At 57.4% G+C, this 27,132-nt stretch overlaps 1 protein-coding gene across 1 annotated transcript; it reads right to left on the bottom strand.

The window, feature by feature from the left end:
* Positions 1–395: 395 nt before the first annotated feature.
* On the bottom strand, positions 396–25,749 carry Celsr2 (cadherin EGF LAG seven-pass G-type receptor 2). The gene is made up of 34 exons (XM_041663242.1): positions 21,916–25,749; positions 16,058–16,705; positions 13,795–14,017; positions 13,321–13,436; positions 13,065–13,153; positions 12,378–12,535; positions 11,868–12,031; positions 11,586–11,711; positions 11,079–11,245; positions 10,508–10,795; positions 10,241–10,415; positions 9,887–10,028; positions 9,615–9,735; positions 9,062–9,245; positions 8,812–8,913; positions 8,052–8,146; positions 7,638–7,847; positions 6,981–7,164; positions 6,731–6,859; positions 6,450–6,630; positions 6,166–6,333; positions 5,943–6,069; positions 5,617–5,817; positions 5,123–5,297; positions 4,808–4,920; positions 4,594–4,673; positions 4,381–4,507; positions 4,169–4,291; positions 3,645–3,772; positions 3,367–3,455; positions 3,080–3,262; positions 2,771–2,938; positions 2,428–2,662; positions 396–2,080 (listed from the first exon to the last, which is right to left on the bottom strand). Exons 1-34 carry the CDS (start codon positions 25,226–25,228, stop codon positions 2,053–2,055), a joined length of 8,760 nt encoding a protein of 2,919 aa, XP_041519176.1. The 5' UTR covers positions 25,229–25,749; the 3' UTR covers positions 396–2,052.
* Between the last annotated feature and the right edge of the window lie 1,383 nt (positions 25,750–27,132).

Here is a 27,132-nt window from a genome sequence, read left to right as displayed (position 1 = left end):
TCCCAAGCACACACTTAGCCCCAGAATGAGGATATGCTTCATTCTTCCATAGAACATAAAAAAAAAAATGGCCCACAAATTCCCTCCTGTCACTCATCTCTCCCTAAGCTACTCAATTCTGCCCCAGAGAATTTGTTTCTGTCTGAGGCTCAGTCTGATATGTGGAGCGTCTTGGGCCATGCCAGTTCTGTGTCCTGGGGAAAAAAGATATCTTCCTACCCACCCACCTTATCATCCTTCAAACAGCCAGGCTTGGGGCTCTTTGCTGATACGGCCTTGGTCTCCCCGTCCTCCTCGTGGGAGCTTCAAGGCTTTACCGATCCTGTTTCCCCAAATCCAGGCCTCCACCCAGGTTGCAACACAAAAGCCAGCAACGAGGACGCGGCACCTGCACAGAACTAGTTTATTCAGTAGTATGGGGGCGGGGGGGGGGGGGGGAGAAAACCAAAACGCTACCATATTCACAGCAACCATCAAGCTGTACAGTCCGGTGGTTAGTATCAAGTGAGCATCCAGCATCTTTGTATTGTTTTTTTAACTCAAGTCATCAGTAGTTTAAAAAGAAATAATATCCAGTTAAATTTTTAACCCTTTACAGGAATTGCTGAGGGGAGAGGCCAGGGGGCAGGTGAGAATCCATGGCAGAAAGCCAGAGGCCAGCCTTCCGAGGGAGGAGCTGGGACATCTTTCCTGCCCGGAGCCTTTGTTCTAGCCACCTGCTTTAGAAGGGAGTCCGTGACATGTCTGGGACACATGCTTAGCGAGAAGGGCGACTCAAATGACCGGAGTTGTCAAAACGGAGGGGAGCAACAGAGCAAGAGGAAGGGATGGTCGGCCCCAAATCCAGGTCTGCTAGACACTCACCCAGCCTGCGATGGCCACATCAGACCCCCTGGGACAAAGCCATCCCAACACAACAAGCAAATAAATAAAAATATATATTAACTCTCTCTTCACAGGGAGCTGGGGTCAAGTAGGGGGACAAGAAGGAAGAGGGCCTGGTTCTTTGAAGAAGAGAGCCAATTCCAGGAAGGGGTTAAAAATAGAACATGTCTCAGAGGCCACAGCAGGTCAGACAAAATGGCATTCATCTGATTGGGGAGGGAGGGATGAGTGGGCACCAGAACCCAGACTTGCGACCTGTGCTTGAGGTGCGGCTCCTCGGGGGCCACCAAGCCAGCGCTGTGCTTACTCTTCCTCCTGGTGCCACACACAGCAAAGAAGCCCAACTTAACCATGACTGGCCCTCCCCGGAAGGTCGGGCCGGGGAAATGAAGCACTTTGGGGTCAGCAAACTGAGCAAACGCCTGGGCTGTAGCACATGGCCAGAGTCCAGGAGAAGGAGAGGGGCTGGGGCAGTCATTCCCTTCCCCTTAAAATGGTTCATGCAGCATTTGGGGGGTCCAGGGGCGACGAGTCCTTCTGCCCCTGGCCAGACAGGGCTTTTCAGTTTCTGGGAGAGGTGGAATTGGCCGGCAGAAAGGGCCTTTTTTGTCCTGACCCCTCACCAGCTGAGGCCTGTCTGGTGCAGCCTTGCAGGGGCTCATGGCCCTGGTGCACGTGGCTTTGTCCATTCCTTTCGGTGATGGCAAACGAGGGGCAGGCCCCCCAAAAGTCCCTCTCCTCCCAGAGGCACAGCAGATGGGAAACTGAAGAGAGGCTGGGACACATCCGGGGAGGTCCTATCCTCTTTGGGAAGGGAAGGGGAGTCCATTTCCAGCGTATAAAAAAAATTAATCCCTGAAGTCATGAAGAGTGGAGATCCTTTTTTTTAAATTCTTTTTTTCCTCTTTTTTTTTTTTTTCTGAAAAACTTTGTCTTGAAGATGTTGGCCCCAGGGGTCCAAAGTGCAGTGAGAGGGGAGGTGGGGGAGGGACTTGGCACTAGATGGCCTTAGATGCAAGGCCCAGGCTCCTCAGATGGACGTTTCATCGCTGCTTCAGCGGGCAGTGGGGAGCAGGGGCAGGATAAAGCAGAAGACAGGAGCAGGGCATGAGCGCAGCGGGGGGAAGGGAGAGAGCTTCGGGGGGACGAAGGAACACCGGCCCAGGGTTAATGCAGGAAGTTAAAGAAGAGAAATCTGGAGAGGCAGGAGAGGAGAGTGGCAGAGAAGGCAGACAGAGGGTTAGCTGGAGCAGCAGAGGGGACAGTGAGCAGCTTCCACCAGAGAAAGAAACAGAAAAGCAGCCCCGGCTCCCACCCTCTCATGCTGCCCTGGACTGGGCTGCAGCACTTAAAGCCCAGGGGGTCTGGGATACCCCCCAACAGAGCACCATGGTGTCTGGGCACGCAAGGGAGCTAGACTCCACTTAGCCCATCTGTCTTCCAACTGCCTGACAGAGTAGCCTGATGAAGCTCAGAGGCAGCTGTGCCCCAGCCAAGCCCTCTACAGGTGACACCCTGAACCTCCCGCCCAACCCGACTCACTCGGAGCCCGATGAGTCCTCATCCACCGTGCCTGCCTTGATGCTCATGGCGATGGGCATGACCCCATTTAGCTGTTCCTGCAGACTCTGGCGTGGTGGTGGGCGGGGAGGAGGTCCATTCCGACTGACATCACTGGCTGAAGAGCCCCGAGAAGACCCTGTGCCCTGCTCCAGGGGCAGCCTTAGGAGGCTGCTCTTTTCACTAATGGTGGGAAGACACTTCTTCTTGAGGATGCCTGGGGGCGAGGAGGTGGGTACCATGAACTGCGGATGGGAGGTGCTGGGGCATCCGACAGAACCCCAGCCAGTGGATATGGGAGTGAAGCTGCCGCAGGGAGACTCACCTTTGTGAGGTTGGGTAGAAGGGCCTGGAAGGGGCCCCAGAGACCCTTCCCGAGATAGGGCATCTCCGTTCTCCCGTGGCCGCTCTTCAAGGAGCCCACTACCACTGCTCTCCTTCGTGGTACCAAAGTCTCCTGGCCAAGGGACTTTCCCAGACCCTGGACCCACCTCTGTCAAAGAAAGGAAGTCGATGAGTCCCAGAGAAGGGTAGGCAGCCAGGACAGCCACCACCCCAGTTCTGTTTTTCAATGAGCCCTAGCCTCTTGGGCTTCCATTGCCCCCCAAAGGCTGCAGCCCTGGTGCTGGCCCACCCTTGGGGGTACTGTGCAGGGGCAGTCTCTCAGCTCCAGGCCCCAGCAGGCTGTCCCAGCCCTGCTCGCCAGGGAAGGCGGCCTCCTCCTCCTCTTCCTCGCTGTCAGATGAGTGGGTAGATGCATAGGAACCACTCTGGTCATCTTCCAGGGACAGGTCACTGTCAGAGTCCGTGTCGGGATCTGGGAGGTCAGGGGAGGGATCACAACTGTCCCACCTGCCCAGCCCACCCTCAGCAAAAGCTAGGCCCCTGCCCTGTTAGGCAGCCATGGCTTCCTGTCCTCACCGTGTTGCTGGTCTTGACCTTCTAGGAATAGGCCACCTGGGTCCCCTAAGCCAGGGGGACCCTGGCCAGGGTTTAGCGTGGACTCCTCCCTAAAAAAGACAAGACCACATTTTAGGGGTCAATCTCTCTAGTAGGATTCCCAGATCCCTTACTGCTTCTAATCTAAGCTGTGACCTGTGTTGGCCACAGTCGGAGACAGTTCCTTAGCAACTGGCTAGCCTTGGTTCTAGCATGCATGTCTTTCCCTCCTCCTCAGCACTCCCGTTTCCAGGGCTCACCTCAGCAAGAAGGGGATGTAGCTGGGCTGGCTCTTGCCTGAACGGCTGGCACTGTGCAGTGAGCCGGCTGAATCTCCGTAAGGCTGGTACAGCCTTCCGTCAGCATAGGGGCTGGGGCAGTTATAGGACTAGGCAGGAGACAAGACAGGCCAGTGAGACAGGGAGTTGGAGGGATGGGCCCCAAGCTAGAAAGTAAAGGGTGCCAGGAACTTGCCCCAGGTTCTCCCTCCTATATGCCCAGGTCCTAAAGTGGAAGGCACCTCGTATGCTGCCTTCACCTTAGGGCAGAGCAATGGTCACGGCTATACCACAGCTATGCAACACTGAACACACCCAGTGCCCTGACTTTGCCTGGGACAGCATCTCCTCCCAAGGCCACACACGCCACGTTACCCCTTCCTCCTTAGAGGAAGGGATGTGGAGATAAGGGTGCCCAGGTAAAAAGTACAGAGAAAGACAGGCTCTATGGGCCTGCTTCCCCCTCCATCGAGACACCTCTTATTCCCAGACCCAGGCTCCCTCACCGAGGTCAGTGTGGACTTAGTGGTCAGAGCAGGGTCAGGAGTGGGCTTGCGGCTGCAGGCAAACTTCAGTGCTTTCCGGACCTCCTTGCTGAGCACCACGTAGGAAAGGAAGATGAAGGGGCCCTGGCAGGCAGAGAGAGCAACGGTTGACACACCCAGGCAACCCACCCCCGGGCATGTTCCCGTCCACTCAGCAGGGTTGGGCCAGGTACCTGGACACAATTGCAGGCAGCAAAGAGGTAGTGGAAGAGGAGTGTGTCGCTGTTGACAGAAAGCAGTGCCAGCAACCACGTGGCACTCAGTAACAGGAGGACAGCAAAGGAGGGACGCAGGCCGGAGCTGGAAGGCAGGGCAATCTGTGAGATCGGCCATGAGGCCCTCCGCACCAGTGCCCACCCTGTGCCCAGCCACCTGCCGATACTCACACAGGGCCTTTCTTCTCGAACCCCTGCCGTTGAGCCGCACAGGAGGCTCGGGCTGCCAGGATGTACAGGAAGACACTCATCTGGGCAGTGGAGAGGAACGTGAGAGGACCAGAGAGCATAGACCCAAGGTTTCTGCTCTGCCCAGAAGCCTCAGCTCTTCCTCAAGGGGATCTGGGGGACACCCTCAACCTGCTCACCCCAACTCAGCACTTACCGAAACAGCAAAGGCCACCGGTCCAGCAAAACTCCAGATGAGTGTATCATAGATGGAGAGCCAGCAGAAGTCAGGATTCCCATAGCCTTCAGGATCCAGGCCCACAGCTAGACCTGGAGTGCAGAGAGCAAGGAGCTCAGGGTGGAGGAGACAAAACTGCCGGGTGTGGAGTGCAAAGAAGGGCCAGAGCCCTCTTCAGCATGAAACCCAACCCCTGGCTCCCAACGCCAGGCTGACCGAGTGTCTTGGGACCTGAGCTACGGGTTTGGGGTACATGACGTGGACCCAGGGCCTAGCGATATGGAGGCAGGGTACCTGTGATGAAAGCAGGCACGCCCCAGCCCAGCATGTAGTAGAAACGCATGGGGCTGGCGTTGACATCTCGCACCTCCGTGAGTGCCCGGTACAGGTGTAAGGCCTCCAGCAGAGCCCAGGAGAAGGTGCAGAGGTACAGGAAGTGCAGCAAGATGGCAATGACTGTGCAGGCAAACTGAGGGCCGGGACACTGGTCAGGAGCCGAGACAGCCAGGACGAGGAGTGCGCTCGGGGTGGGGGAGGGGGGAGGCAGTGGGGAGGCCTGGTGGTGTGTGCTGCCTCAGGGGAAGCCCAGGCTATATGCCAGAATGCCTGGGACGCTGGAGCATCGAGAGAGAGCTAGCGAAGAGCAAACTGTGGGTAGGTCCTGGACCCGGCTCTTTAGCAATTCACTGCGGTGGGAGCAGGGATGGAAGAAGGCTAGAGAGGGGTTACCAGGGAGCCTTGACTGGGACAGGAAGTTGGGAAGGTCTCTGGGACAGGAAGTATCTTACAGGGAGGTCAGCCTGGTTGATCCCTAGGAGAAAGACCAGCTGGGCCAGGCCCAGGGCAGCGGTGAGGTTGCGTCGGATGCCGTGTTGGTTGGAGCGTAGGGCACGGAGGAGAGTGAGGAAGAGGAAGGTAATCGTCAGGGCAGCTAAGGTGACTCCAAGGGCCACGTAGGTCAGAGTCTTCAGTGGCAAGATCTCACCATTCTGAGGGAAGAGTGCGGAGAGGGGGGCGTCAAGGAAGAGCAAGGCCCAGGCCCCCAGCCCCCAGCTCGGTTCCCGCCCCCAGCTCGGTTCCCGCCCCCAGCTCTGGGCTACCCCCGGAGCCCCACCTCCCGTCGGGACACATCCATGAGCACAGCAAAGCTCGTCATGTGGTTGCACTGGCAGCTGACATGGCTCTCATTGCGGAAGACGACTTCACAGCCTCGGGCAGACCAGCCACCGGTACCGCTGACCCTACGAGAAGGCAGGGTTAGGGAGGCAGAAGGGTGGGCAGCCAGAAGCCTGGACTCTTGGTCCAAAACCATGGGGTAAGGGTGGGAACAGGCTCACAGGATGGAGTGGTTCCAGAAGACACAGATGGGCTTGGTCCGCTCCTCGGTCTCCAGCAGGCGGAACTGCACTGTGACTGGCTTGTCCAGGGCACGCGGCAGGAGCTCCTCGTCATCGTGGACGCTGATGCTGACCACAGGTGTGTTGATGACTGGGCGCTTGGGAACCCTGATGACAGAAAGGGGCACAGTCACCAGGCAGCCACAGGACACTGTTATCTTTAGGAGAAGCCTCCATATTCACCTGCTTCACCCAACCTCCCAGGCTCTGTCCTGGCCACTGACCTCAGGCTACGCTTATCCGGGTCATAGTTGTGGGGCAGAAGCCCAGCCAGGGTGTGGTAGATGATGACGCTGGCCACTGCCTCTCCCTGACTCAGTTCTGGGTGCCGCCGCTGCCGCCGTGCCAGCTCCTCGGTCTCCTGGGCTTCGCCGGGGCCCGCAGGCCTCACCATGGGGGGCATCTCTGGAAGAAAGTGCTGCTACACTCAGCTGGCCCTGCCCTCTGTGCCATCTGTGTGGGTACCCCAGGCCAGGTGGGTGCCCCATCCACGGTCCCTGCTGACCTCTGAAGACAGACTCCGGCAAAATGACTGTGGTCTCAAGATCTGGGGGACGCTCCCCACGCAGTGCCTCGTAACGGGGCAGCTTGGTCCCAGCGAAGTTCCCTTTGTCCAGGCGCACGACAGAGATGACTAAAGGGGAATATGGTCGCAAGTCAGACACCAGCTGAGGCAGGCACCCCGCCCCCGTGTGGCGGCCCTCTGCAAGGGGGACTCCCTCCACACACCCCTCCCCAGTCCGGCACCATCTCACCAATGTTGGGGGTGACGATGGTGAAGGGGCTTAGGTAGGTGTGCCGCATATTCTGGGCGAGGGCACTGGCGTAGGCCTCGTAGTGCTGGAGCAGCCAGGCGGTGCCACCCTCGGTCTGCTGGATCAGTTCCCAGTGCCTCTTGTTGGCTGCATCCAGGAGGGCGCTGCCCACCCTCAGCAGATTCTGGAGATGGGCATGGTCACAGTGGCATGTGCTTGTGGTCAGACTCATACCAAGTGAGGCACAGGCTCATTCCTCAGGAGTCCCCACTGCCTCCCTGGGAGTGTATCACTGTACCCGCTGCCATCATGGGTACTCTGCCTCTAACTCTTCCCCACCCTCTAAATCAGAGCTACCCAGTGTGCCCGCCTATGCCTCTTTCTGTTGCATGCCCTTTTGGTTCCCTGAGAAGACTGAGCTCTTGCTATAACAGGCAGGGCCCTGCTTCAGGTCAGCCCACGCCTCAGTACAAGCAGCCTTTGCCGGACACTCGAGCCCTGATGCTGATTCAGATACTCTGAATCACCTGTTTTGCATCATGGCGTACAGGCTGTCATGGAGGCCTCACGCCAGGGGGGAGTATCCCCTTCTGTCCCCTAAGACGGCCAGGAGCAGGATCTCTCACTGGGCCCTGCTATGCCTACTTGAAGCCCCACCTCGGTGAAATGTACATCCTGCGTGGCAGACAGCCCAAAGCCCCGCTGGGCACTCTCGTGAGCCAGCAGTCGTGAGGCCAGCTGGTAGGCCACCTTGACATCACTGCCAAAGTAGCCAGCGGTGTGCTGGGTGGCGTTGCGCAGCAGCAGGGCTAGCCGCTGGGAGCGTCCGGAATCCAGGCCCGACTCATTCCGCTGCAGCCGCTCAGCCTGGGCGGAGGGGCAGAAGGGCAGAGGCTCAGACAGGAGGGTGGGGACTGGGGCTATGGAGTAAAAGGGCCTCAGGTTGGTGGGGAAGAGGTGGCCCCTGAGGGTAGGAGCCTCAAGGAAGCAGGAGTGGATTCAGAAGCTCTGTTTCCAAAGACGGGGAGGAGGGTGTGAAGAAGAGGAGAAGATGAGGGGGAGTCAACTTACAAAGCCCTTTAGCTCTGAGAAGGTAACTGACGTGCAATTGAAGAGGTTTGGGGGGAGCCACCCTCTGTGCTCATCACAGTGGCGCACAGCAGTCCCTGGAAGAAAGAAGAAAGAGGGCGGGGCTTAGGGAGACACAGGAGGCCCCAAGATCCACTTGCGGGACCTCTTGAGTCAGTCAGGGACGAGCAGCTCATAAGGAAATAAGAGGATATATGTACCGAACTCCAGGGCCCAAAACCTCTTCAAAATCAGGACAAGCAAAGGCCATGGGAACAAAGATTTGTAACCTCCCCTGCACACCCCAAGATATCACTATCCCCTCCACTCAGCTACCACCTTGTGCTCTACTACTTCCTACCTATGAATTCTGCTCATTGCTCATCAACCCCCATTCTGTGGCTGGAAGGGTACCTGGCACCCCATATTTTTCAGGACCATCTCCCCTTGAATACGGCAAAACCCCCAGTACTAGATAGTTAGCCAAAAGTAGGAGCCTCGTGAGATTCATCTCTGAGTTCAGCACCCAGCTCTGGTCCCAGGACACAAAGGGTTTTCAACAGCTAGGTTCAGTATAGGACATAGGCACTCGTGGTCAGCCTGGCTGGAGGGGTGAGTGAAGGAAGGTGAGGCATGGCCTCTCCAGGAGCTGGAACCCAGAAAGCGGGACTCCAGCATCTACAAGCTGGAGGCTTGCTGTCTCTACTCCGCTGACAGGAAAGATCAAGTCTTTGATACCCCATCGCAGTCCGCTAAAACCTACCGAAGGAGCCTTTGGGGCAAGGGGCAGCAGCAGGCAGCCCGAAGCGCGTACGGGGCCACCAAATCCCAGCCTCTATGGCCCGTGGGCAGCTGTCATAATTCACTGGAGAGAAAAACACAAGGTCACCTACGAGTAGCTCTGTCCGCGCTCCCCAACCATCCCTCAACATACCCAACCCACTACCAGCCTTTTGGAATGAATGCTCGTGGCATATAGGGAGGCGGGAATCTACCTCTCCTAAGAACCTTACCCTCACAGCCGTTGGTGGTGACCTCGGCAAAAGGGTTGTCACAGCGATCACACTGACGCCCAATGACACCAGGTTTGCATGGACACTGGCCGTCCTCGGGATCACAGACTCGGGACAAAGAACCGGTAGGGTAACAGTCACACAAGAGGCAAGTGGGGCTGCCAGGGGGCCGGTAGTGATTCTCCTAGGAGGGGAGGAAGGGGGTCATTGGATCAAAGATGTCTTTCCTGGATGTTAGCGAATCCTTCAAACTGTGACCAGGGTCAATATTCTCAACAGCAGGTACTGTCTTGGGGTTGAGAAGTCAGACATTCTGAACAGGCTGCAGACAGCCCATATAGCTATTCTAGGGCTCACTGACTCAATATTAGTCCTGGGTCCCCTGTACCCAGATAATGAGGATGAACAGCCAGTTGCCATGCCAGACAGGGCAAAGGCACAGGACCCTCAGCTCCCTGTAAAAAGGTCCATCTCTACTGCTTTCCCTGTAGGGCCGGGAGGTGCAGGCTAGAGGCCAGGGTGGCCACACTAGGGGCTTATTTGGGACTGTCACCTTGCAGTGGCACTCGCCGCTTGTCTTGTTGCAATCCGGGTCAAAGCCTTTGCTGACATCACAGTTGCATGGACCACATGTGGGGTGTCCCCACCAGCCACGGGGGCAAGGTTGGTCAATCCTGCGGAAAGAAACCCAAACGGGCATGAGCCCCCTCTGCCACTACCTCTCGCACTTGGTTCAACCACATATGGTCCTTCTGACCTTGGCTGCAGTTCAGCCAAACTCTTAAGGCTCAGAGAGATACCAGACATAAGCCCTGACCTACCCACCTGGTCTCACAGTATGGCCCAAGATAATTTGGTAAACACTCGCAGACGTAGCCGAGAGGTGCGCTGGGTTTTCGGGTACACACAGACTGATGTTCACATGGGTTCAGGTCACATACATTAGTACAGTTGTCACCATAGTAACCTGGGACAAGAAGGACCAGAAAGGTTTAGTCCCTGTCCTCTACTGGCTTCTCTTCCACCTAGCTGCCTTACATCCCAAACACTGCACCAGATGGCTAAACCCTTGAAGTGTAGATGATGCTGACTCAGAGATGCGACTGACTCCAGGTCGCATCTTAGAGACAGAGTGTAAACCCCCGACACCGGCCTCGTTTCCTAGGACCCTTAGCGTACCTGGATCGCAGCTGCAAGAGTAGCTGTCCCAGTCGTTGCTGCAGTAGCTGTTGGCGGGGCAGGGGTTTGAGTCACAGGGATCTGGCCAGCTACAGCCTGGCTCCACATTGATGCTCTCCCCGCGGCTGGGATCCAGACTGCTAACGCCCTCGGGTGTCTCGCTTACCCGCACGCCCTGGAGGGATAAGGGCAACATTGGCCCTCAGCTGAGCAGGGCTCCCGGTGGAGATGGGATGGGATGGGACGTCGGGGGGGATGGAGACTCACCTGCAGACAGCCCCGGAAGCCTCGAGCCACACCGTTGGCTGGCCCAGGCACTCCTCCGACTGTAATATTGCTCAGGTGCAGCCCATGCAGCCGAGGGCCCAGGTTACCCTCTGCCCTCTGTTGCCCATAGTCAAAGGACAGGATGGCGTGGCCAGGGCCCCCACTAGCTCCCAGTGCCAGCTGTGCGTGATGCCAATCACCGTCGTTGGCCCGGCCTTGCTCCAGGTGCAGAGACGAGGCCTGGAGCCCTGTGCCCTCCACACTCAGCACAACGTGGCCTTCCCGAAGCTGTACAGGAGAGGGAAAAGATCAGCTGATCATCTCAACAGCCTCTTCCAATCCACTGCCCTGCTTCCTTAACACCAAATGCATATACCACTGCCTGGCTGTGGGCAAAGACTGCTTATTCCCCTGATGCCCAGTAGATGGCAGTACTGACCCACCGAATGGGCCCAGCCAACTTCTTGCTTTCCCCCAAAGCCCTGCCCAGCCACCTGGGTCCAACCCCCTGAAGGATCCTGCAGCCCGCGCCAGGCCAGGGCTTGCCACACTCCCACGTGCCCTGCATCACCTGCAGGGTGATGGTGCTGCGCCCCCTGGTGACGGCCTGCAGCAGGACGCCATCTGCCTGGCGTGTGCGGAACATGAGGCTGAGGTGCCAGGGTTGAGAGATGGGCAGAGAGAGGCCATGCCAGGCCACAAGGCTGCTGCCCAGGAAACGCTGGGGATTGGCCATTTCTGGGAAGGCAGATGAAAAGTGACTGAAGGGCTTAGCAGTGATGTAGGAACGGTGGTGGCTCCTTGAGAGATGGGGCCTGGGCTGTCCTTATACTCAATCCCCTCACTGCCCCGCCCTCCAGAGCATTTACCTGTCCTGGGCCCGCCCTACATTGTGCCCAGGGCCTGCCTCTGACTAGGCCCTTTGTCTCCTGCCCACCTTCTCCTAGCTCTGCCCAGACATGCTTTTCCACCCACAGCCCAGCTCCCCGAGCCCTGCCCAGAGCCTGCCCCAGCCCTGCCGGCGATCCCAGACACCAAGAGTACCCAGGCCCCAGCCTCTGGTGGCTGCCACTCCTACCCTGGCCACAGCTCTTGCCCCCGAAGCCTAGCGGACACTCGCAGCTAAATGCATCCCACTGGTTCACACAGGTGCCCCCGTTGTGGCAAGTGTTGCTGTCACACACGTTCTTCTTGGTGGGGCAGCCTGGAATGGAAAGGGAGGCACTCAAGGACCCCAGGGCTGGGCTCTGAAGACCAGCAGCCCCTAGAAGACCACACAGGCTGGTGCTCCCATGCCACGCATAGCCGCTCCTCTCGGCGCCTGGCTCCCAGCCTTGCCCTTACCCCCAGGCCTCCGTACCAGGCACGGTGCCGTTGTTGGCAATGAAGTCGGCCATGTCTACGTGCCGACTATCCACCTGAAGGTCCCTCATACAGCCCACAAAGTGCCGCATCCGGACAGGGAAGTTCTCGGGCAGGTCTGGCACCCCACCAAGCAGCAAGGGCCCTGTCAGGTCCAGAGACCTAGACAATGTGAAGAGACATTAGTTTAAGTTTATGGTTCTTCCCCACCCCAACCTGCCTATGCCCTGTAACTCGCCACTAGGCCCAAGAAAGGGAGAACTTGGCCGAGGCCAAGAGGCCGTGTAGGACAGTGCTCTGGAAGTCGGGGTACTTATGTAGACACCCAGTGTGGACAGAAGTGTGCTCTCAGCTCACACTCTCTCCACTCACAGCCCACCAAGGCCTGAGTCTAACTTCCCAGTGCTGACCAGGGTGAGGGGGGACAATCTGATTGGTGCCCACTCCTACCCCCTTGACCAGCACCACCCTCTCTCTCCCTAGCTACGGGTCCGCCCTCCCTGCTTACTTCTTGCTGCCTCCTTGAGTGCCCTGGGCCGCACAGGAGTAGTTGCCCAGCATAGCACCAAAGCGCAGAGCCACCCCCGTGTCACAGCCGTCCACAGTCACCACAGCCACCTTCTGCTCAGACGGGCCTTGTGGGAGCCCTGTCTGGCCCAGCAGTGGCTGTGGACAGAGAAGGGAGGCATTAGACAAAGAGCCCAGCACAGACACAAGCACAGAGTTATACCTCCCCACACACCTACACCCACAATCAAGGACTACCCAGCGGGACAGAAATGCCCTAAGTGGCACCTCTCCTCCCTCTTCTCAGACACGAGAGCTGTGACCAGTCACAGAATCACCCAGGCCAGCTAGGCCGTGATGGTGTATGCCTTTAATCCTAGCCCTCGGGAGGCAGAGGCAAATGGATCTCTGTGAGACCAGCCTGGTCTACAGTGCGAGTTCCAGGATAGCCAAGGCTACACAGAGAAACTCCGTCTCAGAAAAAAAAAAACAAAAAACAAAAAACAAAAACCAACCATACAAACAAACAAACAAACAAAAAATCCAAAACATGCCCAGGTCTAGGCAAACATATCATCCAAGAACAGGGCCTCCACCCACACCCACCTTATTGTAGTATTTCAGTTGTACTGTGTGCCCCTCACCATACACACTTTATTGTAGTATTTTAGTTGTACTGTGTGCCCACCTTATTGTAGTATTTCAGCTGTACTGTGTGCCACTGGCCATCACTGACCCCTCCAGGAACGAAAGGGGACACAGTCGTGGTTGATTCCCCTGGAGAAAGAACCAGGTAAGCTGGGTCACAGGAAGAGATCTGGGAGTGGCAGAGATGCACATCTAGGGATGGGGGCCAGGTCCAGGTCTGGCTGGGAGGGAAAGTATTTGGCTTGAGGTGAGGGAGGGGTCGGGAGGTGGGCAAGGCCAGGAGGCGCTGGGCTCACCTGCGGAGAAGGTGAGCTGGACCTGCTCCTGGATCACCTCGAGAGCCACGAAGTCATGTTTCTCGTTGAAGCGCCCGTTGTACAGCAGCAGGCCGTTCCTCTCCTTGGTAGCAAACCTGTTTAGGGGGTTCTCATGGGGGCATGGAATGGGGCACCCACCTGTATGCAAGTGCCCCATCCACCCAAGCAACACCAAAGCTGACGCTTTGGCTAAGGCTACGGAGTCAGAATGCAGATGATGAGCCCAAACAAGCACCCTGGCATCTTGGCTTCCCACCCTCAAGGGCTGGGGAAGACTGCCAGGCAGATCTTGAGAGTGAGGACAGCCGGCTGGCAAAGCCTACAGGTCACTCCAAGGGCTCTGTCAACAATGGCTCTCGGTACTTTCACTGCCCGACCTGCTACCCCACCTACCAGGAGGCACCCCGCACTCTCACAGGGCCCTGCCGCCCGCCCCGGGGCCTAGTCACTCACGAGAGGGCCAGGGTGAAGTGGAAGCGCTGGCGCAGGCCACGGAAGGTGATGAAGGAGCGGGCGGGGAAGCTGCGTGTGGTCACCTGGCAGAAGGGCTTCTCAAAGTCCCCAGATGGGCAGTCACATTTGAAACCTCCTACCAACAGGTTGACGCAGGTACCGCCATTTTTGCAGACACCTGGAGAGCATCGGCCTGAGCGGGCACTCACTTCACAGTGCTCACCTGGGGAGAAAGGACAAGCAGGGTAAGACCCTTGACGAGGCAACGGGAGGTCCCCCTGCTATGGTCTGAATATGAACCGCCTCCCAAAAGCTCATATGGGAAAGGCTTGGTCCTGGCTGGTGGTGCTATTTCAGGAGGGATTAGAAACATTAGGAGAAGCAAGCCGGATGGAGCAGGTCACTGGAGGTGTGCCCTCAAAGGCTATGTCTTGTCCCACGCCCCTTCTCACCTAGGTGAGCAGCTTTGTGCTACCACACACTCCCGCCACCATGATGTTCTATCCCTCTGATTCCCTTATAGCAAAGGAACCAGCCGCTAGAACTGAAACTGCCAAGACCACGAGACAAAAATTTACCTTCCTTGTTTTAAATTGTCTCTCTTGGATATCTCCAGCGACGGAAATCTAATACATCCCTGGGACTATTTCCTGCGACCACCCCAGACTCTCCCAAGCATCCTCAGTTCCCCTTGAGTAGCTTTCTTCTCTGAAGTCCATCACACACCAGCCCCTTAGGTGCTCTCAGTGGCCCACCACACCCTTCTCACTGCGGTTCCACGTATGTTCTGCTACAAGCCACTTGGAGCTCTTTAGCCTTTCCCCAGCCCTGTCAGGGACCCTGGTACCAAGGCCCTGGCCTCTGCAGAGACAAATGCCAAGAAAGGAAGGACCTAGAAAACGGTCTGAGGGCTGTGCCTGCCCCAGCCTTCCCCCTTCCCCATTGGTGCTTTTGTTTCCTGTCAGGCGTGGAGATCAGCTTTCCTCCCTGGAAATGTGGCTCCGTTTCCACTTCTGTTTGGGTTATGGGTTGGGATCAATGGTGTGAAGTAGCTGGGGCTTCTCCATGAACAGAACTTTGGGGTCTAAACTAAGGTTCCCTACGCACTTGAACAACACTGGGAGAGTGGGGCCTGAGCCTGAACGCAGATGAGGAATCAGGGAGCAAAAATTCAGACATCAGATGGGAAAACCTACTCCCTTCTCTCCCTCCCCATTCTGATGCCAGAGATAGGTTCTCCGTTCCTGTGCCTAGTGACTGGCTCTTGTTTCCATGGAAACTGTTGTTCGCCTACTCGGAGCCCCCTTCCCCATCCTCCTGGACAAAGACTCCCCTTCCTTCTCCCAAACTCACCCTCCCCTCTCCCCCCCACCCCCAGCAGCAGCACAGAAGAGTCAAGTCTGGCAAGTTCTGGGCAGGAGGATACGGCGGGAGGCAGGGAGCCTGCCTACGCTACTGGCAGAAGCTGTGAGCCCGATGCTGGAGGACCTGAGGCCTGGGAGTCTGGGAGGGAAAAGGAGCAAGTGAGTCTGTAGTCGAGGAGCAACAGAGGAGGGGCAGGGTGTGAAGAGACCTGAGGCCACAGGCCGACAGGGAGGCACTCTGCTCAGGGCTCCACAGGCCAGTGTCCTGGAACTCCCATACCTCCAAACCCCAGCTCCTCAGTGCCTTCCTCCAGCTCCTGGGTGGGGAAAGTTAATGAAGGGATTCACTCAGCAGAACCAAGTCCTGGTCCTAGGCCAGCAACACCTCTAACTGGATCAAGTCGCCTCACCTCGGCATTTAAACAAAAGCCAACACTTTCCACAAGCCAGCTTTCTCTGCGTGTCAAATTGTTTACATGAGTCCTCCTCACAGGCAACTCTTGACCTAAATAAATGAGTTCTCTTCGTCTTAAAGACTGTGGGAAGAGAAGCTCAGTACCTCTCCTTTCCACACAGCTGTTAGTGGCAGAGCTGGAACACAAACCCAGGTGCAGGACTGACCTCAATTACAGTCTCAGTGGGTATGTGTGCAGGCGTGCATGTACCAGTGCGCGTGTGGGTGTGTGGGCTTGCACAGCGAGCAGAAGGCTGCTCATTCTGACTTCCTAAGCAGGCAGTTGTCAAACAGCAAGCAGGATCTAAGAATGTCTGGTGCGGCTGGAGTTGGAAAGAACCGGGCAGCCCCATCATTAGCCTGCTTTTGGGCTTGGACCAGAGCGTCAGCCCTGCAGGGCTGCCCCCGTGGTTAGCTGCCCTCACGGTCCCTGCGCTAGGCTCACCCGTGTAGCCGTCGCGACAGAGGCAGGTGTAACCGCCCTCTCGGCTGCGGCAGTGCCCGTGGGGTCCGCAAGGCCTTGAGTAACAGAGGTCCACTTCAGTCTCACAGTAGTCTCCTGTGAAGCCAGGCGGGCAGCGGCAGCGCAGACCCCCGACAGGGTGGATGGGCCGGAAGAGCACCGACGAGGAGGCGATGAACGGTGCCGAGGAGTCGAAGCGCAGCACGGACACGCAGCGCATGTAGTTCTCGCAGGGCTCGCGCAGGCAGATGTTGTCGTCGAAGGGCAGCACACGTTGCGCTGAGATGGCGGTGAGCAGGCTGCGGTTGAGATACAGGCGCTCCTGCAGGTCCTCTGAAGGCAGAAATGGCGGCCCACCCCCGGGTCCTGGGGGCTGGCCCACCGACAGGCTCACGTTGAGGATATGGCCGCCTGGGGCATCAGTATCTCTTTGTACATTGAAGACCACTACATGATCTGGAGGTGTGGCCAATGTGGCTGCCACAGCCTGGATGAAGAGTCCCAGCAGTGGTGACAGAAATCGCTCTGGGGACATGTCTTCCAAGCGTAGCGTGATGCTGTGTGTGAGCATCTCGTCTGTGATGATGGTGACGCGTAGTGAGCACTGGGCTGTCACACTATGGACACCATCTGAAGAGAAGCAACGTGGATCAACGTTAGCCTTGTGGTAGGCAGAGCAGATGGGCCAAGCAACAGAAGTGCCAAGCCACAAACCCTGGCTTTGAGCAGAGGAGGGAGAAAGTTTGTGTGATTACATAGGAGGAGGAGTGAACAAAAGGGAGCAAGGAGAGAGTATCAGAAAAAGGGAGCACCAGGAGGAAGGAGCACTGAGAGGAGGGAGCACCAGGCGGAGGGAGCACCAGCAGGAAGGAGCACTGAGAAGGAGCACTAGGAAGAGGGCGCATCAGAAGGAAGCAGCACTGAGAAGAGGGAGCATCAGAAGGAAGGAGCACTGAGAAGAGGGAGCACCAGGAGGAAGCAGCACTGAGAAGAGGGAGCACCAGGAGGAAGCAGCACTGAGAAGAGGGAGCATCAGGAGGAAGGAGCACTGAGATGAGGGAGCACCAGGAGGAAGGAGCACTGAGAAGAGGGAGCATCAGGAGGAGGGAGCACTGAGATGAGGGAGCACCAGGAGGAAGGAGCACTGAGAAGAGGGAGCATCAGGAGGAAGGAGCACTGAGAAGAGGGAGCATCAGGAGGAAGGAGCACTGAGAAGAGGGAGCACCAGGAGGAAGGAGCACTGAGAAGAGGGAGCATCAGGAGGAAGGAGCACTGAGAAGAGGGAGCATCAGGAGGAAGGAGCACTGAGAAGAGGGAGCATCAGGAGGAAGGAGCACTGAGAAGAGGGAGCATCAGGAGGAAGGAGCACTGAGAAGAGGGAGCATCAGGAGGAAGGAGCACTGAGAAGAGGGAGCATCAGGAGGAAGGAGCACTGAGAAGAGGGAGCATCAGGAGGAAAGAGCACTGAGATGAGGGAGCACCAGAAGGAAGGAGCACTGAGAAGAGGGAGCATCAGGAGGAGGGAGCACTGAGATGACGGAGCACCAGGAGGAAGGAGCACTGAGAAGAGGGAGCATCAGGAGGAGGGATCACCAGGTGGAGGGAGCACCAGCAGGAGGGATCACCAGGAGGAGGGAACCCAGGAATAGAGGGTGCAAACAGGTTAAAATCCAGCCCATACCCTATAAGGTACCCAAGAAACCTTTTTTCCAGATGGCATAAAAGTGGCCAGTGAGACATGCTGCTTGTGAGCCAGTCACTCCTTAAGGGGTCACCCCATGTGTGCGTAAGGAAATGAGATTTTTTAACCTGTTCTTTGCCTGTTTTCTCGACACTCTTTGGCATGATGCATGAACTGCCTTCCAGTGTTTATGCCTTTCACCCTGCTCAGTATAAGCCCTGTCCCCTGGGACCAGTCCCTGGGTTCTGCCCCCAAACTGTGTTTTGGCCCTTGCTCACTTTCCTAGAGGGCCCAGGGTACCACGAGAGACCCCCTCCCCTTTCTCTGCATGTCTCAATCCCTCTATAACCCTGCCTCTCATCATGCTGTCGCAGGCTGGGAGCGGAAGATGAATTGGGTCAGTGGGCCATCAGGTCCCCCTTGCACTCGGCTCCATGACTGACTGCTTCCATGCAAGCCTACTATCCCCATGGCAACACCCTTCACACAAAACCTTCTTCCCACCCAACTCTGGGTAGTCTGGGGGACCCCACCCCAGGAAATCCAGCTGAGCCACCTTAGCCAGTGGTAGCACCACCCACGGCTCCAAGCTGGAGAAAGTAAGTGGGGGTGGGGAATCTGAGTAGAAGAGCCTGGGCAGCTTCCACCCTGAGTCCACTTCCACCACTGGGCTGGTCTCTCCTCTGGCACTAGGGCCTCCTAGTTACTCATCACCGACCTGGCTCACCAACTTGTACCCAAAGGTCTGCCTGCCATACCCCCAGGCAGCACACTCACTCACTAACACATACACGGATGTCTCACTCCGCCCACACACCCTGTGCTCAGAAGTGCCATACACACCTGAATGTGCACACACTCGGGAATGGACTTTGTTTAGATTAAAAATGAAGCTGGGCTGCAGAGAAAGGGAAATGGGTTGGAAGGGCTACAAGCGCAAGTCCCATGTAATACAGTGCCTTCCACACAGTGAGTGTTCATAAAGACTAAGATGCTGATGAGAGCCCCTTGGGCTCTTGAAAACACAGCAGCAAGCCGGTAGTGGTGGCACACGCCTAATCCCAGCTCTCCGAGGCAGGGGCAGGCAGATCTCTGAGTTCGAGGCCAGCAGGATCTACAGAGCGAGTTCCAGGATAGCTAGGGCTACACAGAGAAATCCTGTCTTGAAAAACAAAAAAGAAAGAAAGAAAAAAGAAAAAGCAAGAAAGAAAAAGGAAGGAAGGAAAGGAAGAAAGAAAGAAAACATGGCAACAGACACTCCAATCAGATGCAAAATTTGCACCCAGGTTGGAAAGAGCTGGAGCCAGTGTTGCTGAGGCTGAAGTAGGAAAGACCTATGGAACTCTGTTTTGTATATGTCACACTTACTTCGGGTGGCTGTCCTTGGGCACTTAGTTGAGCCCAGGTGTTTACTGAAGACAGACACCCATCTCAGCCGTGCTCTGGGCCCCCTACCTCCCTGCTCTCCAGCCTCATTGCTGTGATCTGTTTGCTCTCACTAACCAGCCTGCTGCCTTGACTGCTGCTCATCTCTGCCCTCCCGCTTTGCTCAGGGTACCAAGACAACAGCCCACAGTCCTCAAAGCCCTCTGGCCTGCCCATAGGTCCCCATGATGATAGGATTCCTTTGCCTCCTCCACTCAGAAGCCTGCACTTGGGCCCAGATCTGAGCAGGAGCTGATGTCACAGCCCGGTGTTTGCTAATGGGAAGTTCCCTCCGGACAGAAAGCAACACAGGACTCTACACAGAGCAAGAGAAGCTTTGCCATCCCTTGGCCCTGGGAACCAACGCTCCTGCCTGTGTCCCCTCCACCAGCCCAGGCCCTGTCTGTGCCCCTCTCTCAGCCTGCTTCTGTTACTTCCCATCTGGTCCACCATCTGTGGCCACCTGCCCCTCTGCTATTGTCCCCACCCCAGCAACCAACCCATTGCTCTTTCTCCCTCCTCTTTGTCCCTCTTCCCTGTCCTGCCCTGAGTCTCCCCTCAGTTGCAGGTTGGGGATAGCAGCAACCAGTGCACTGCTTGAGTTGTTTTAGACAGAAGAGCTGGGGTAGGCTCTGACCCAGGAAATACCACCTGGATTTCGGCTTCAGCCAGCTGTACCCAGGAGGATGCCAGAAGCAGACTCCCAGACTTCCCTCTCCTGGCAGAGGCTCTGCCGTCTGGGAGGTGAGCAAGCCTTGGGCAGGATCTCCTGTGTGTCTGAAGAAGGCAGCCACCTGGACCATTTGGGCTGCAGGGAGCCATGGAGCCCAGGCTAGGGCAGCTACAGCCATAGGGAAGAAGGGAAGATAAATCTAAACACAGAGACCAACAGGGGAAAACAAAGGCCCAGGAAGAGAGCCAGCAGTGGAGGAAAAGGGGGAGAAGAGAAACAGGAGCGGGGAGAAGGTGACAGACAGGCAGTGCAGGAGGGTCCCCATGGGCAGGGTGGGAGGAAGGAGGAGACAAAGAACCAGAGAAGGAAGACAAAGGGGCAGTGGGCGTCAGTTCCCCTCACCCAGCCTCCTGAACTTTGGGGTTGCCTTGGTGACTGCCTCCAAGGGTCAGGGCTGATGGGGGAGGGAGGTAAGGGTAAAAAGGCCAGTCACAGCGGCCACAGTGGTACTAGGTGCTGCTCCAGCCTTTCCCTCTAGCCCAGAGGGCTGTGGATTGAGGCTGTGTGCCTTGCTGGGGTAACAAAGGCTAGGGGCTGGCCTCCACACTGGCCCTAGAAGTCTAGCCAGATTGTTTACAGAAGGCTCTGGATGGAGGGCAGGAGGCACAGGCCCCTTCTTCTGCCTCTAGGGCCAGGCACAGATGAGGGTGGTCCATACGAGCCTTCCTCCTCCTGGAGGGGAACTGAGGCTTCAGGAGGCTCAAAGCCGAATCCACAGCCTTCGAGAGCTCATTCTCCCTGGTCCTTGCAGCCCCTGAGAGGTGGGACCGGGAAGTATCTGTCCCCAAAAGAAGTGTGAGCAGGAAGGGGGCTGGGGCCATCTTCCCTTCCCTGATGTGTGAAAGCTTCCTGGAGTGGGATGCCCGGGTTCACCTGTGGGAAAATCTCTTCCTCCTTCACCTCCTTCCCAAGTCCCAACTCCCAGACTCAGGAAGGTGCTTGGCTACTGAGTCTGCCTCACGCCCACCTTGCTTCTCACCCCAGAACTGACAGAGAGGATAGAATACTGTCACCCAGGCCTGCTTCCTTCCCAACCCCTGCTGTCTGAGGTGTCTGCAGGCTAAGCGCTTGGCTAAGCAACAGGAATGCCCAGTCTGGGTTCCGGCCAGGCTCCCACGCCCCTAGAATTCTGTTCTTCCCCCCACCAAATCAGGACCCTGGAGTCTCTGCCCTCAACGCTCAGGAGTCCTGATGCACTCTGATCCCTGGGTCTGTTTTCCTGAGCCTAGGCCATCATGACAGCAAGGAAGGCCTAGCAGCCCCAAGAACAACCCACGGGGAATTGAGGGGCCCAGAAGGTCCATCTGCCCTGACTTCATTGCGACCCCTCCCCCAACCAAGAACTCAGGACAGTGAGGTCTGTTTGGAAGACAATGAGCTCTACTTCCTGCCTGGAGCTCTGAAGGGGCAGCCAAGCCAGGCTCTTTCTGCCTGGAGGGGAAAGAACGCTCTAGACAAAGTCCATGTCAACTGATTCTGCAGCTCTGCCGAGAGGGAGGGAGGAGAGCAGGGTCCTGACCCCTTGGTGGAACCCTGTGTCCCTGGAGCCCTCTGACCTGCCAAAGGCTGTGTGAGATCACAGGGCCATCCTAATGAGGGTGGCAGGGGTGCTGAGGGGCCAAGTCGCCTCCCCTCTCCCAGCCAAGGGCTCCCCCCTCCCCCAGCTCGGTTAGTCTTCCACGCGCCCTTTTTTCACAATTCTTGGCATCCACAGTCAGGGCAGTCTCACTACACTTCCCCCACCACGTCACAGTCTGGTAGGCAGGGGGCAGCCAACCAAAGCAGCCCAGCCCAGCCTGGGGCAGCAGGCGGGGCCTGTGCCAGCCGCCAAGATTCCTGGGGTTTCTTCTCAGGCTGGTTTCTGATCTCTCAGTTCTGGGCTACCCCACCTGGTAGAGTGGGGTCACCAGCTCCTCCTTGGTTGATACTCCACCTCCAGTGGCTGCCCAGGCCTCTCCCCAGGACTAGTCCTACCCCAACACCACCAGGCATCTTCCTTACCTGACACCAGCACGCTCATGATGGCTTCCAGGGGCCGGTTGTTGTCCAGTGCCCGGCTCAGTCTCAGCTCTCCCGTGGTCGCATTGAGTAGGACCAGGCTGAGTTCATTTCCTCGCTCGAAGCTGTATGTCAGGCTGTCTGAGATATCAGGGTCATGGGCAGGCACGCGACCTATGGCACCCCCAGGGAAGCTGCTTGAGCGGTTTGTAACATAGTTGTTGAAAAGAATCTCAAAGTTGCCCAGCACTGGTGGGTTGTCATTGCGGTCAAGGAGGCGGACATGGACGGTAGCCCTGCTTACCAAGGGAGCAGATGTAGCTTGGATGACCAGGATATATTCAGGCCGGTCCTCATAGTCCAAATCCACCAGGGCAGTCAGCTCCCCCGAGAAGATGTCCAGCTGGAAGACCTCAGGGATGTTGCCCTCCACGATCTGGTACATGATCTGTGCATTGGTCCCTTCGTCTGGGTCAGTGGCGGTGACCCGGGCCACAGCCAGCCCAATGGGACTGTTCTCTTCCACAAACACATCAAACTCATCCTGCTCAAAGACAGGGGGGTTGTCATTCACATCCAACACAGTGACCGTCACTTCCATGGGTGTGCGGGCTGGTGGCATCCCCTTGTCCACTGCATATGCTCGTAAAACGTACTGGGCCACGTTCTCGCGATCCAGCCTCCGCAGCGTCCGCACAATGCCCGATGTCGACTCAACAATAAAGTCCCCGTCTCCATCATCCCCTCCCTGAAAGGTGTAGAAGACCCTGCCGTTGAGACCGGAGTCACGGTCAGTGGCCGAGATCTGCAGGACACTGGTAAAGGGGGGCACGTCTTCATAGACACTGCCCTGGTAGGAATCCCGCAGGAACTGGGGGGCATTATCATTTACATCATTCACCAGGATCTCCAGGTAGGTAGTGTCAGACTTCTGAGGGATGCCGTTGTCCCGAGCAGTGATGGCCAGAGTATAAGACACCTGGTCCTCATAGTCCAGCTCGGCCTGGGTGGTGACGGCCCCGGTGTCTGCATCAATTCTGAACTGGGGAATGCTGTCCTCCATAAAATAGGTGATTCGGGCATTCTCCCCAGTGTCCTCGTCCGTAGCACTGATCAGTACCACGGTGGTGCCTGCTGGTCGGTCCTCGTTAACATTAACTGTATAGTGGGAGCTCTGGAAGACGGGACGGTGGGTGTTGGCATCGGTGACATTCACCACGATCTGAGCTGTGTCCTGCCTCGTACCATCAGAGGCGGTCACTGCCAGCACGTATTGCCGCTCAAGTTTGTAGTCCAGCGGTAGGGCAAGGGAAACCAGCCCCCCTCCGCTTTGGCTGGTGATGGAGAAGCGGTTTCGGGTATTGCCACTGGTGATCTGGTAAGTGATGACACTGTGGGCGTCACGGTCCACGGCTGACACCGTCACCACACTGGTGCCCACGGCCGCATCCTCGTTGAGCCGGACCGTGTACTCTGGTTGGGTAAAGGTTGGGTTGTTGTCGTTGACGTCCAGGATGGTGACGCTGACGCTGGCTGAGGCGGTGAGCGCTGGGATGCCGTGGTCTCGGGCTTCCACGCCAAAGCTGTAGAAATCAACCTCTTCCCGGTCCAACTCCGCAGCCACCGAGATCCAGCCTGTACCGTTGTTAATGGTGAAGGGGAAGTCGTGCCCAACTCCAGCCAGGCTATACTCCAGGCGGGCATTGTCACCAGCATCAGCATCAATCGCCTGGACGTGCAGAACCAGGTAGCCTAAAGGGACACTCTCTAGGACGGTGGCCTGGAACGGGGTACTGACAAAGATGGGGGCATTATCATTGATGTCCAGGACTTGTACTGTTACTAGACCAGAGACGTTGGAAAGCGGAGGCCGGCCACCATCCTGAGCCCGTATCCGTAGCGTGTATTCTTTGGTTGTCTCATAGTCAAGGGGGCTGACCACATCCAGAGCCCCCGTCTGGGCATCCAGGTAGAACTGTCCCCGAGCGTTGCCACTCATGATGCTATAGTGCACCAGGGCATTGCTGCCCTTGTCTCTATCCGAGGCTGTGACTCGGAGAACCGGGGCTCCCGGGGTCACGTCCTCCCGCACCTGAACCACATAACGCTTCTCGCTAAACTGGGGTGCGTTGTCGTTGTCGTCTTCCACAGACAGGAAAACAGCCGCCGTGGAACTCCGCGGGCCCGGGTCCCGACCCTGGTCACTCGCTTCCACCGTCAATTTGTAGGATTCCACCTCTTCCCGATCCACGGGGCCACGGGTCCGGATCACCCCAGAGCGGGGATCGATCTCAAAGACTTCCGAGGGGCTGCCTCCAGCCCCCTCAAGCAGGCGGTACAGAATGTTGGCGTTAGGAGGGGCATCCCCATCGGTGGCCCTGACGGTAAGCACCTCGTAGCCAACCTCCAGGTTCTCCCTGAGACTCTCCTTGTATTCTTGTTGCTCAAAAACAGGGTCATGATCATTGGTGTCAGTAACTAAGATGGTAAGTGTGGCCAAGGCACTCCGTCGGGGCATCCCATGATCCTGGGCAGTGACCCTGAAGACGTGGGTGCTCTTGGTCTCACGATCCAGCTCCTCAGCTGTGGTGACAGTACCCGTGATTGGGTCCAAGGAGAAGAAATGATTGGAGCGGCTATCGAAGAGGGCATCCATGGTGTACTCAAGTCGGCCTGCCTCACCCTCATCTGGATCAATGGCTCTTAAGGACGCAACAGAGGTGCCAGCTGGCTGGTTCTCGGGCACTGTGGCCTGGTAGCTGGGAGGCTGGAACTGGGGGGCTGTATTCACATTCCTTTTCCTGCGCCCACCAATAGATTCCTCTGGTGATCCTTCCGCAGCCATGAGCCCTGGGGCCTGTGCCAGCTTGCAAGACTGGCATCTGAGCTGTGGGGCCTTTAAGCAAGGGTGCTCTTGAGGCAGGGTCAGCTTGCCTTGTGGAGAAAGGTGTCCTCCAATACCCAGGAGACGACAGCTCCAGGGGCAGCCTTCAGGGGATGGCGGAAGAGGGATATGGGCCCCTGATTCTGGACACCAGACCCTCAGGCCATCGTGGTGGGGCACCAGGTGGCCGGTAAGCTCAATACCCGAATCTCTGCAGCGGCTGGTGTAAAGCCAGAGGTTCGAAGCGGAGGCTGGGCAGAGCCAGCCCACGGGGGAGCAGGCCCCCGAGGAGCCGCGTCCCCCGGACCCCAGAGAACGACAGGGCCCCACTTGATCTCCCAGTAGTGGCGACGGCGGTAGCAGCAGCAACAGCAGCAGTAGCAGCGGCAGCAGCGGCGTTGGGAGGGGGGCGCTGGCAGCCCGGCTCCGCATCTCTCCCCGTTCCCGGCCAGCCGGGTCAACAGCCGCGGCGGCTCTTCCTCCGGCTCCTGCCAGCCCCGCCGCGCCTCATGCCCGGGCCAGGGCGCCGGTCCCCGGGGTCCACCTGTGCGTCCCGCAGGGCCTGCACCTAGATGGCTCGGTGGCGCCGCGCGCTGTGCCCCACGATGCCCGGGGCTACCCTACTCTCGAAGCCCGCCCGGCTCCCGAGTCACCACGACCACTGCGGGCTCACGCTGCCCCTCCACCTGCGTTCTGGGGCGCTCTCCACCTGCTCCCGCGGGCCGCGAGGACCCCTGGCTCTGCCGGGTCCCCGGTTCCCGAGACCTAGGGTGTCCCCTCTGCCCGCGCGAGATCGCCCACCTGCGCCTGCGAAGCCGCACGCTCCGGCCCGGGCCTGGCTGCCAACGACCGCCCTGCGCCACCCTCTCGCTCCCCGCGTCCTCGCCGCGGCTACTGCCGGCCGCCGCGGTCCCGGGCCCAGACCCGCGTTCCCTCGCCTCCCCGGCGGGCGGGCAAGCTCTGCAGAGCGGCGGTGGCGGCGGCTCATTACCATAGACCTGCTCGCGCCGCCGCCGTCTTAAAGCGGCGACGCCCAACGCGCCGAAGGAGGTGGGTCCCACCCAGCGCCCTCTTCTGCACAGATAGATGCTCTAAGATTCCCGCCGCTGGTAGCATTTTTCTTCCCAGTTCATCAGACATGCTCTCGGCCAGTCCTGGATCCCTACCACAGCTTAAAGAGGAATGAGCAATCAGAAGCCACACAGGGAATGACAATCACGTCGCACTCTAGAGCTAGTAGTGCGCTTTCAAAATCTTCTTTTTATATATATATATTTATTTATTATGTATACAATATTCTGTCTGTGTGTATGCCTGCAGGCCAGAAGAGGGCACCAGACCCCATTACAGATGGTTGTGAGCCACCATGTGGTTGCTGGGAATTGAACTCAGGACCTTTGGAAGAGCAGGCAATGCTCTTAACCACTGAGCCCTCGGTCACCACCCCACATCGGACTAGGCAGAGTCAAGAACAGCGGCACACATTTGTGGTCCCACCTACTCAAGAGGCTGAGGCAGGAGGATCATTGGAGCCTAGGAAGTGAAAGTCAGCCTGGGTAACATAAAGAGATCTTGAGACCCCCTTGATCCATATGGTGGAAGGAGAGAACCTGTAAGATATCTGCTCTCCCTAAGCATGCACACTTCCACTTCTTCTTCTTTTTTTTAAATATGTATTTATTATGTATACAATATTCTGTCTCTGTGTATGCCTGAAGGTCAGAAGAGGGCACCAGACCTCATTCCAGATGGTTGTGAGCCACCATGTGGTTGCTGGGAATTGAACTCAGGACCTTTGGAAGAGCAGGCAATGCTCTTAACCGCTGAGCCATCTCTCCAGCCCCCTTTCAAAATCTTCTGAAGGCCTTCGTGGGGCGGGGGGGGGGGGGGGGCAGACAGAACTAAAAAGACTTTGTTCAACACTTACAAAGACTCCCCCAGATCCCAGAAGTTATAATCTTACTTGGATGCCTCCAAAAAGCACACCTTCGATACATCTTGGGTACCACTTGGGCAGTTCAGGAGAGGTAAACTAGGAGCTCCAGAACAGCAAATACACTAACAACTACCAGATTTCTAGGCCCAGCGAGAGCTGGTTGCAGAGGAGGACCCGGGCTTCCTGGGTGTTAGGACATGTGGTTCCACTGATGTATAGTCAGGCCCCCTGGTCCCTCCAGATCAATGTCCAACTTCTGTCCTTCTACCGCAGTTTTGTGACTACACAGAGTCACATTGTGCAGGATTTCTGAGCCCTTCACGGAACAGGACCACAGGACCCTCTTCCGGAAGGGGTATGAAAAACCCATGAGAGGGGTACATACAAGAATCTGGTCCCA

This window comes from Microtus oregoni, unplaced genomic scaffold, assembly GCF_018167655.1.
Source record: "Microtus oregoni isolate MIOR12 unplaced genomic scaffold, Mior012 000000F_ref0000247, whole genome shotgun sequence".
NCBI classification, from domain to species: domain Eukaryota; kingdom Metazoa; phylum Chordata; class Mammalia; order Rodentia; family Cricetidae; genus Microtus; species Microtus oregoni.
This window is presented reverse-complemented; position numbering and strand designations above follow the sequence as displayed.

Bases quoted from the DNA above. Each gene is read 5' to 3' on its own strand.
- Celsr2 (XM_041663242.1), bottom strand. From the start codon at position 25,228: ATGCGGAGCCGGGCTGCCAGCGCCCCCCTCCCAACGCCGCTGCTGCCG. The intron at 11,246-11,585 runs GTAGGAGTGGCA...CTGCCTTCCCAG, and splicing joins GGGCAAGAGCTGTGGCCAGG to AAATGGCCAATCCCCAGCGT. The intron at 9,246-9,614 runs GTGACAGTCCCA...CTCCCCTCCTAG, and splicing joins GCGGCGAGTGCCACTGCAAG to GAGAATCACTACCGGCCCCC.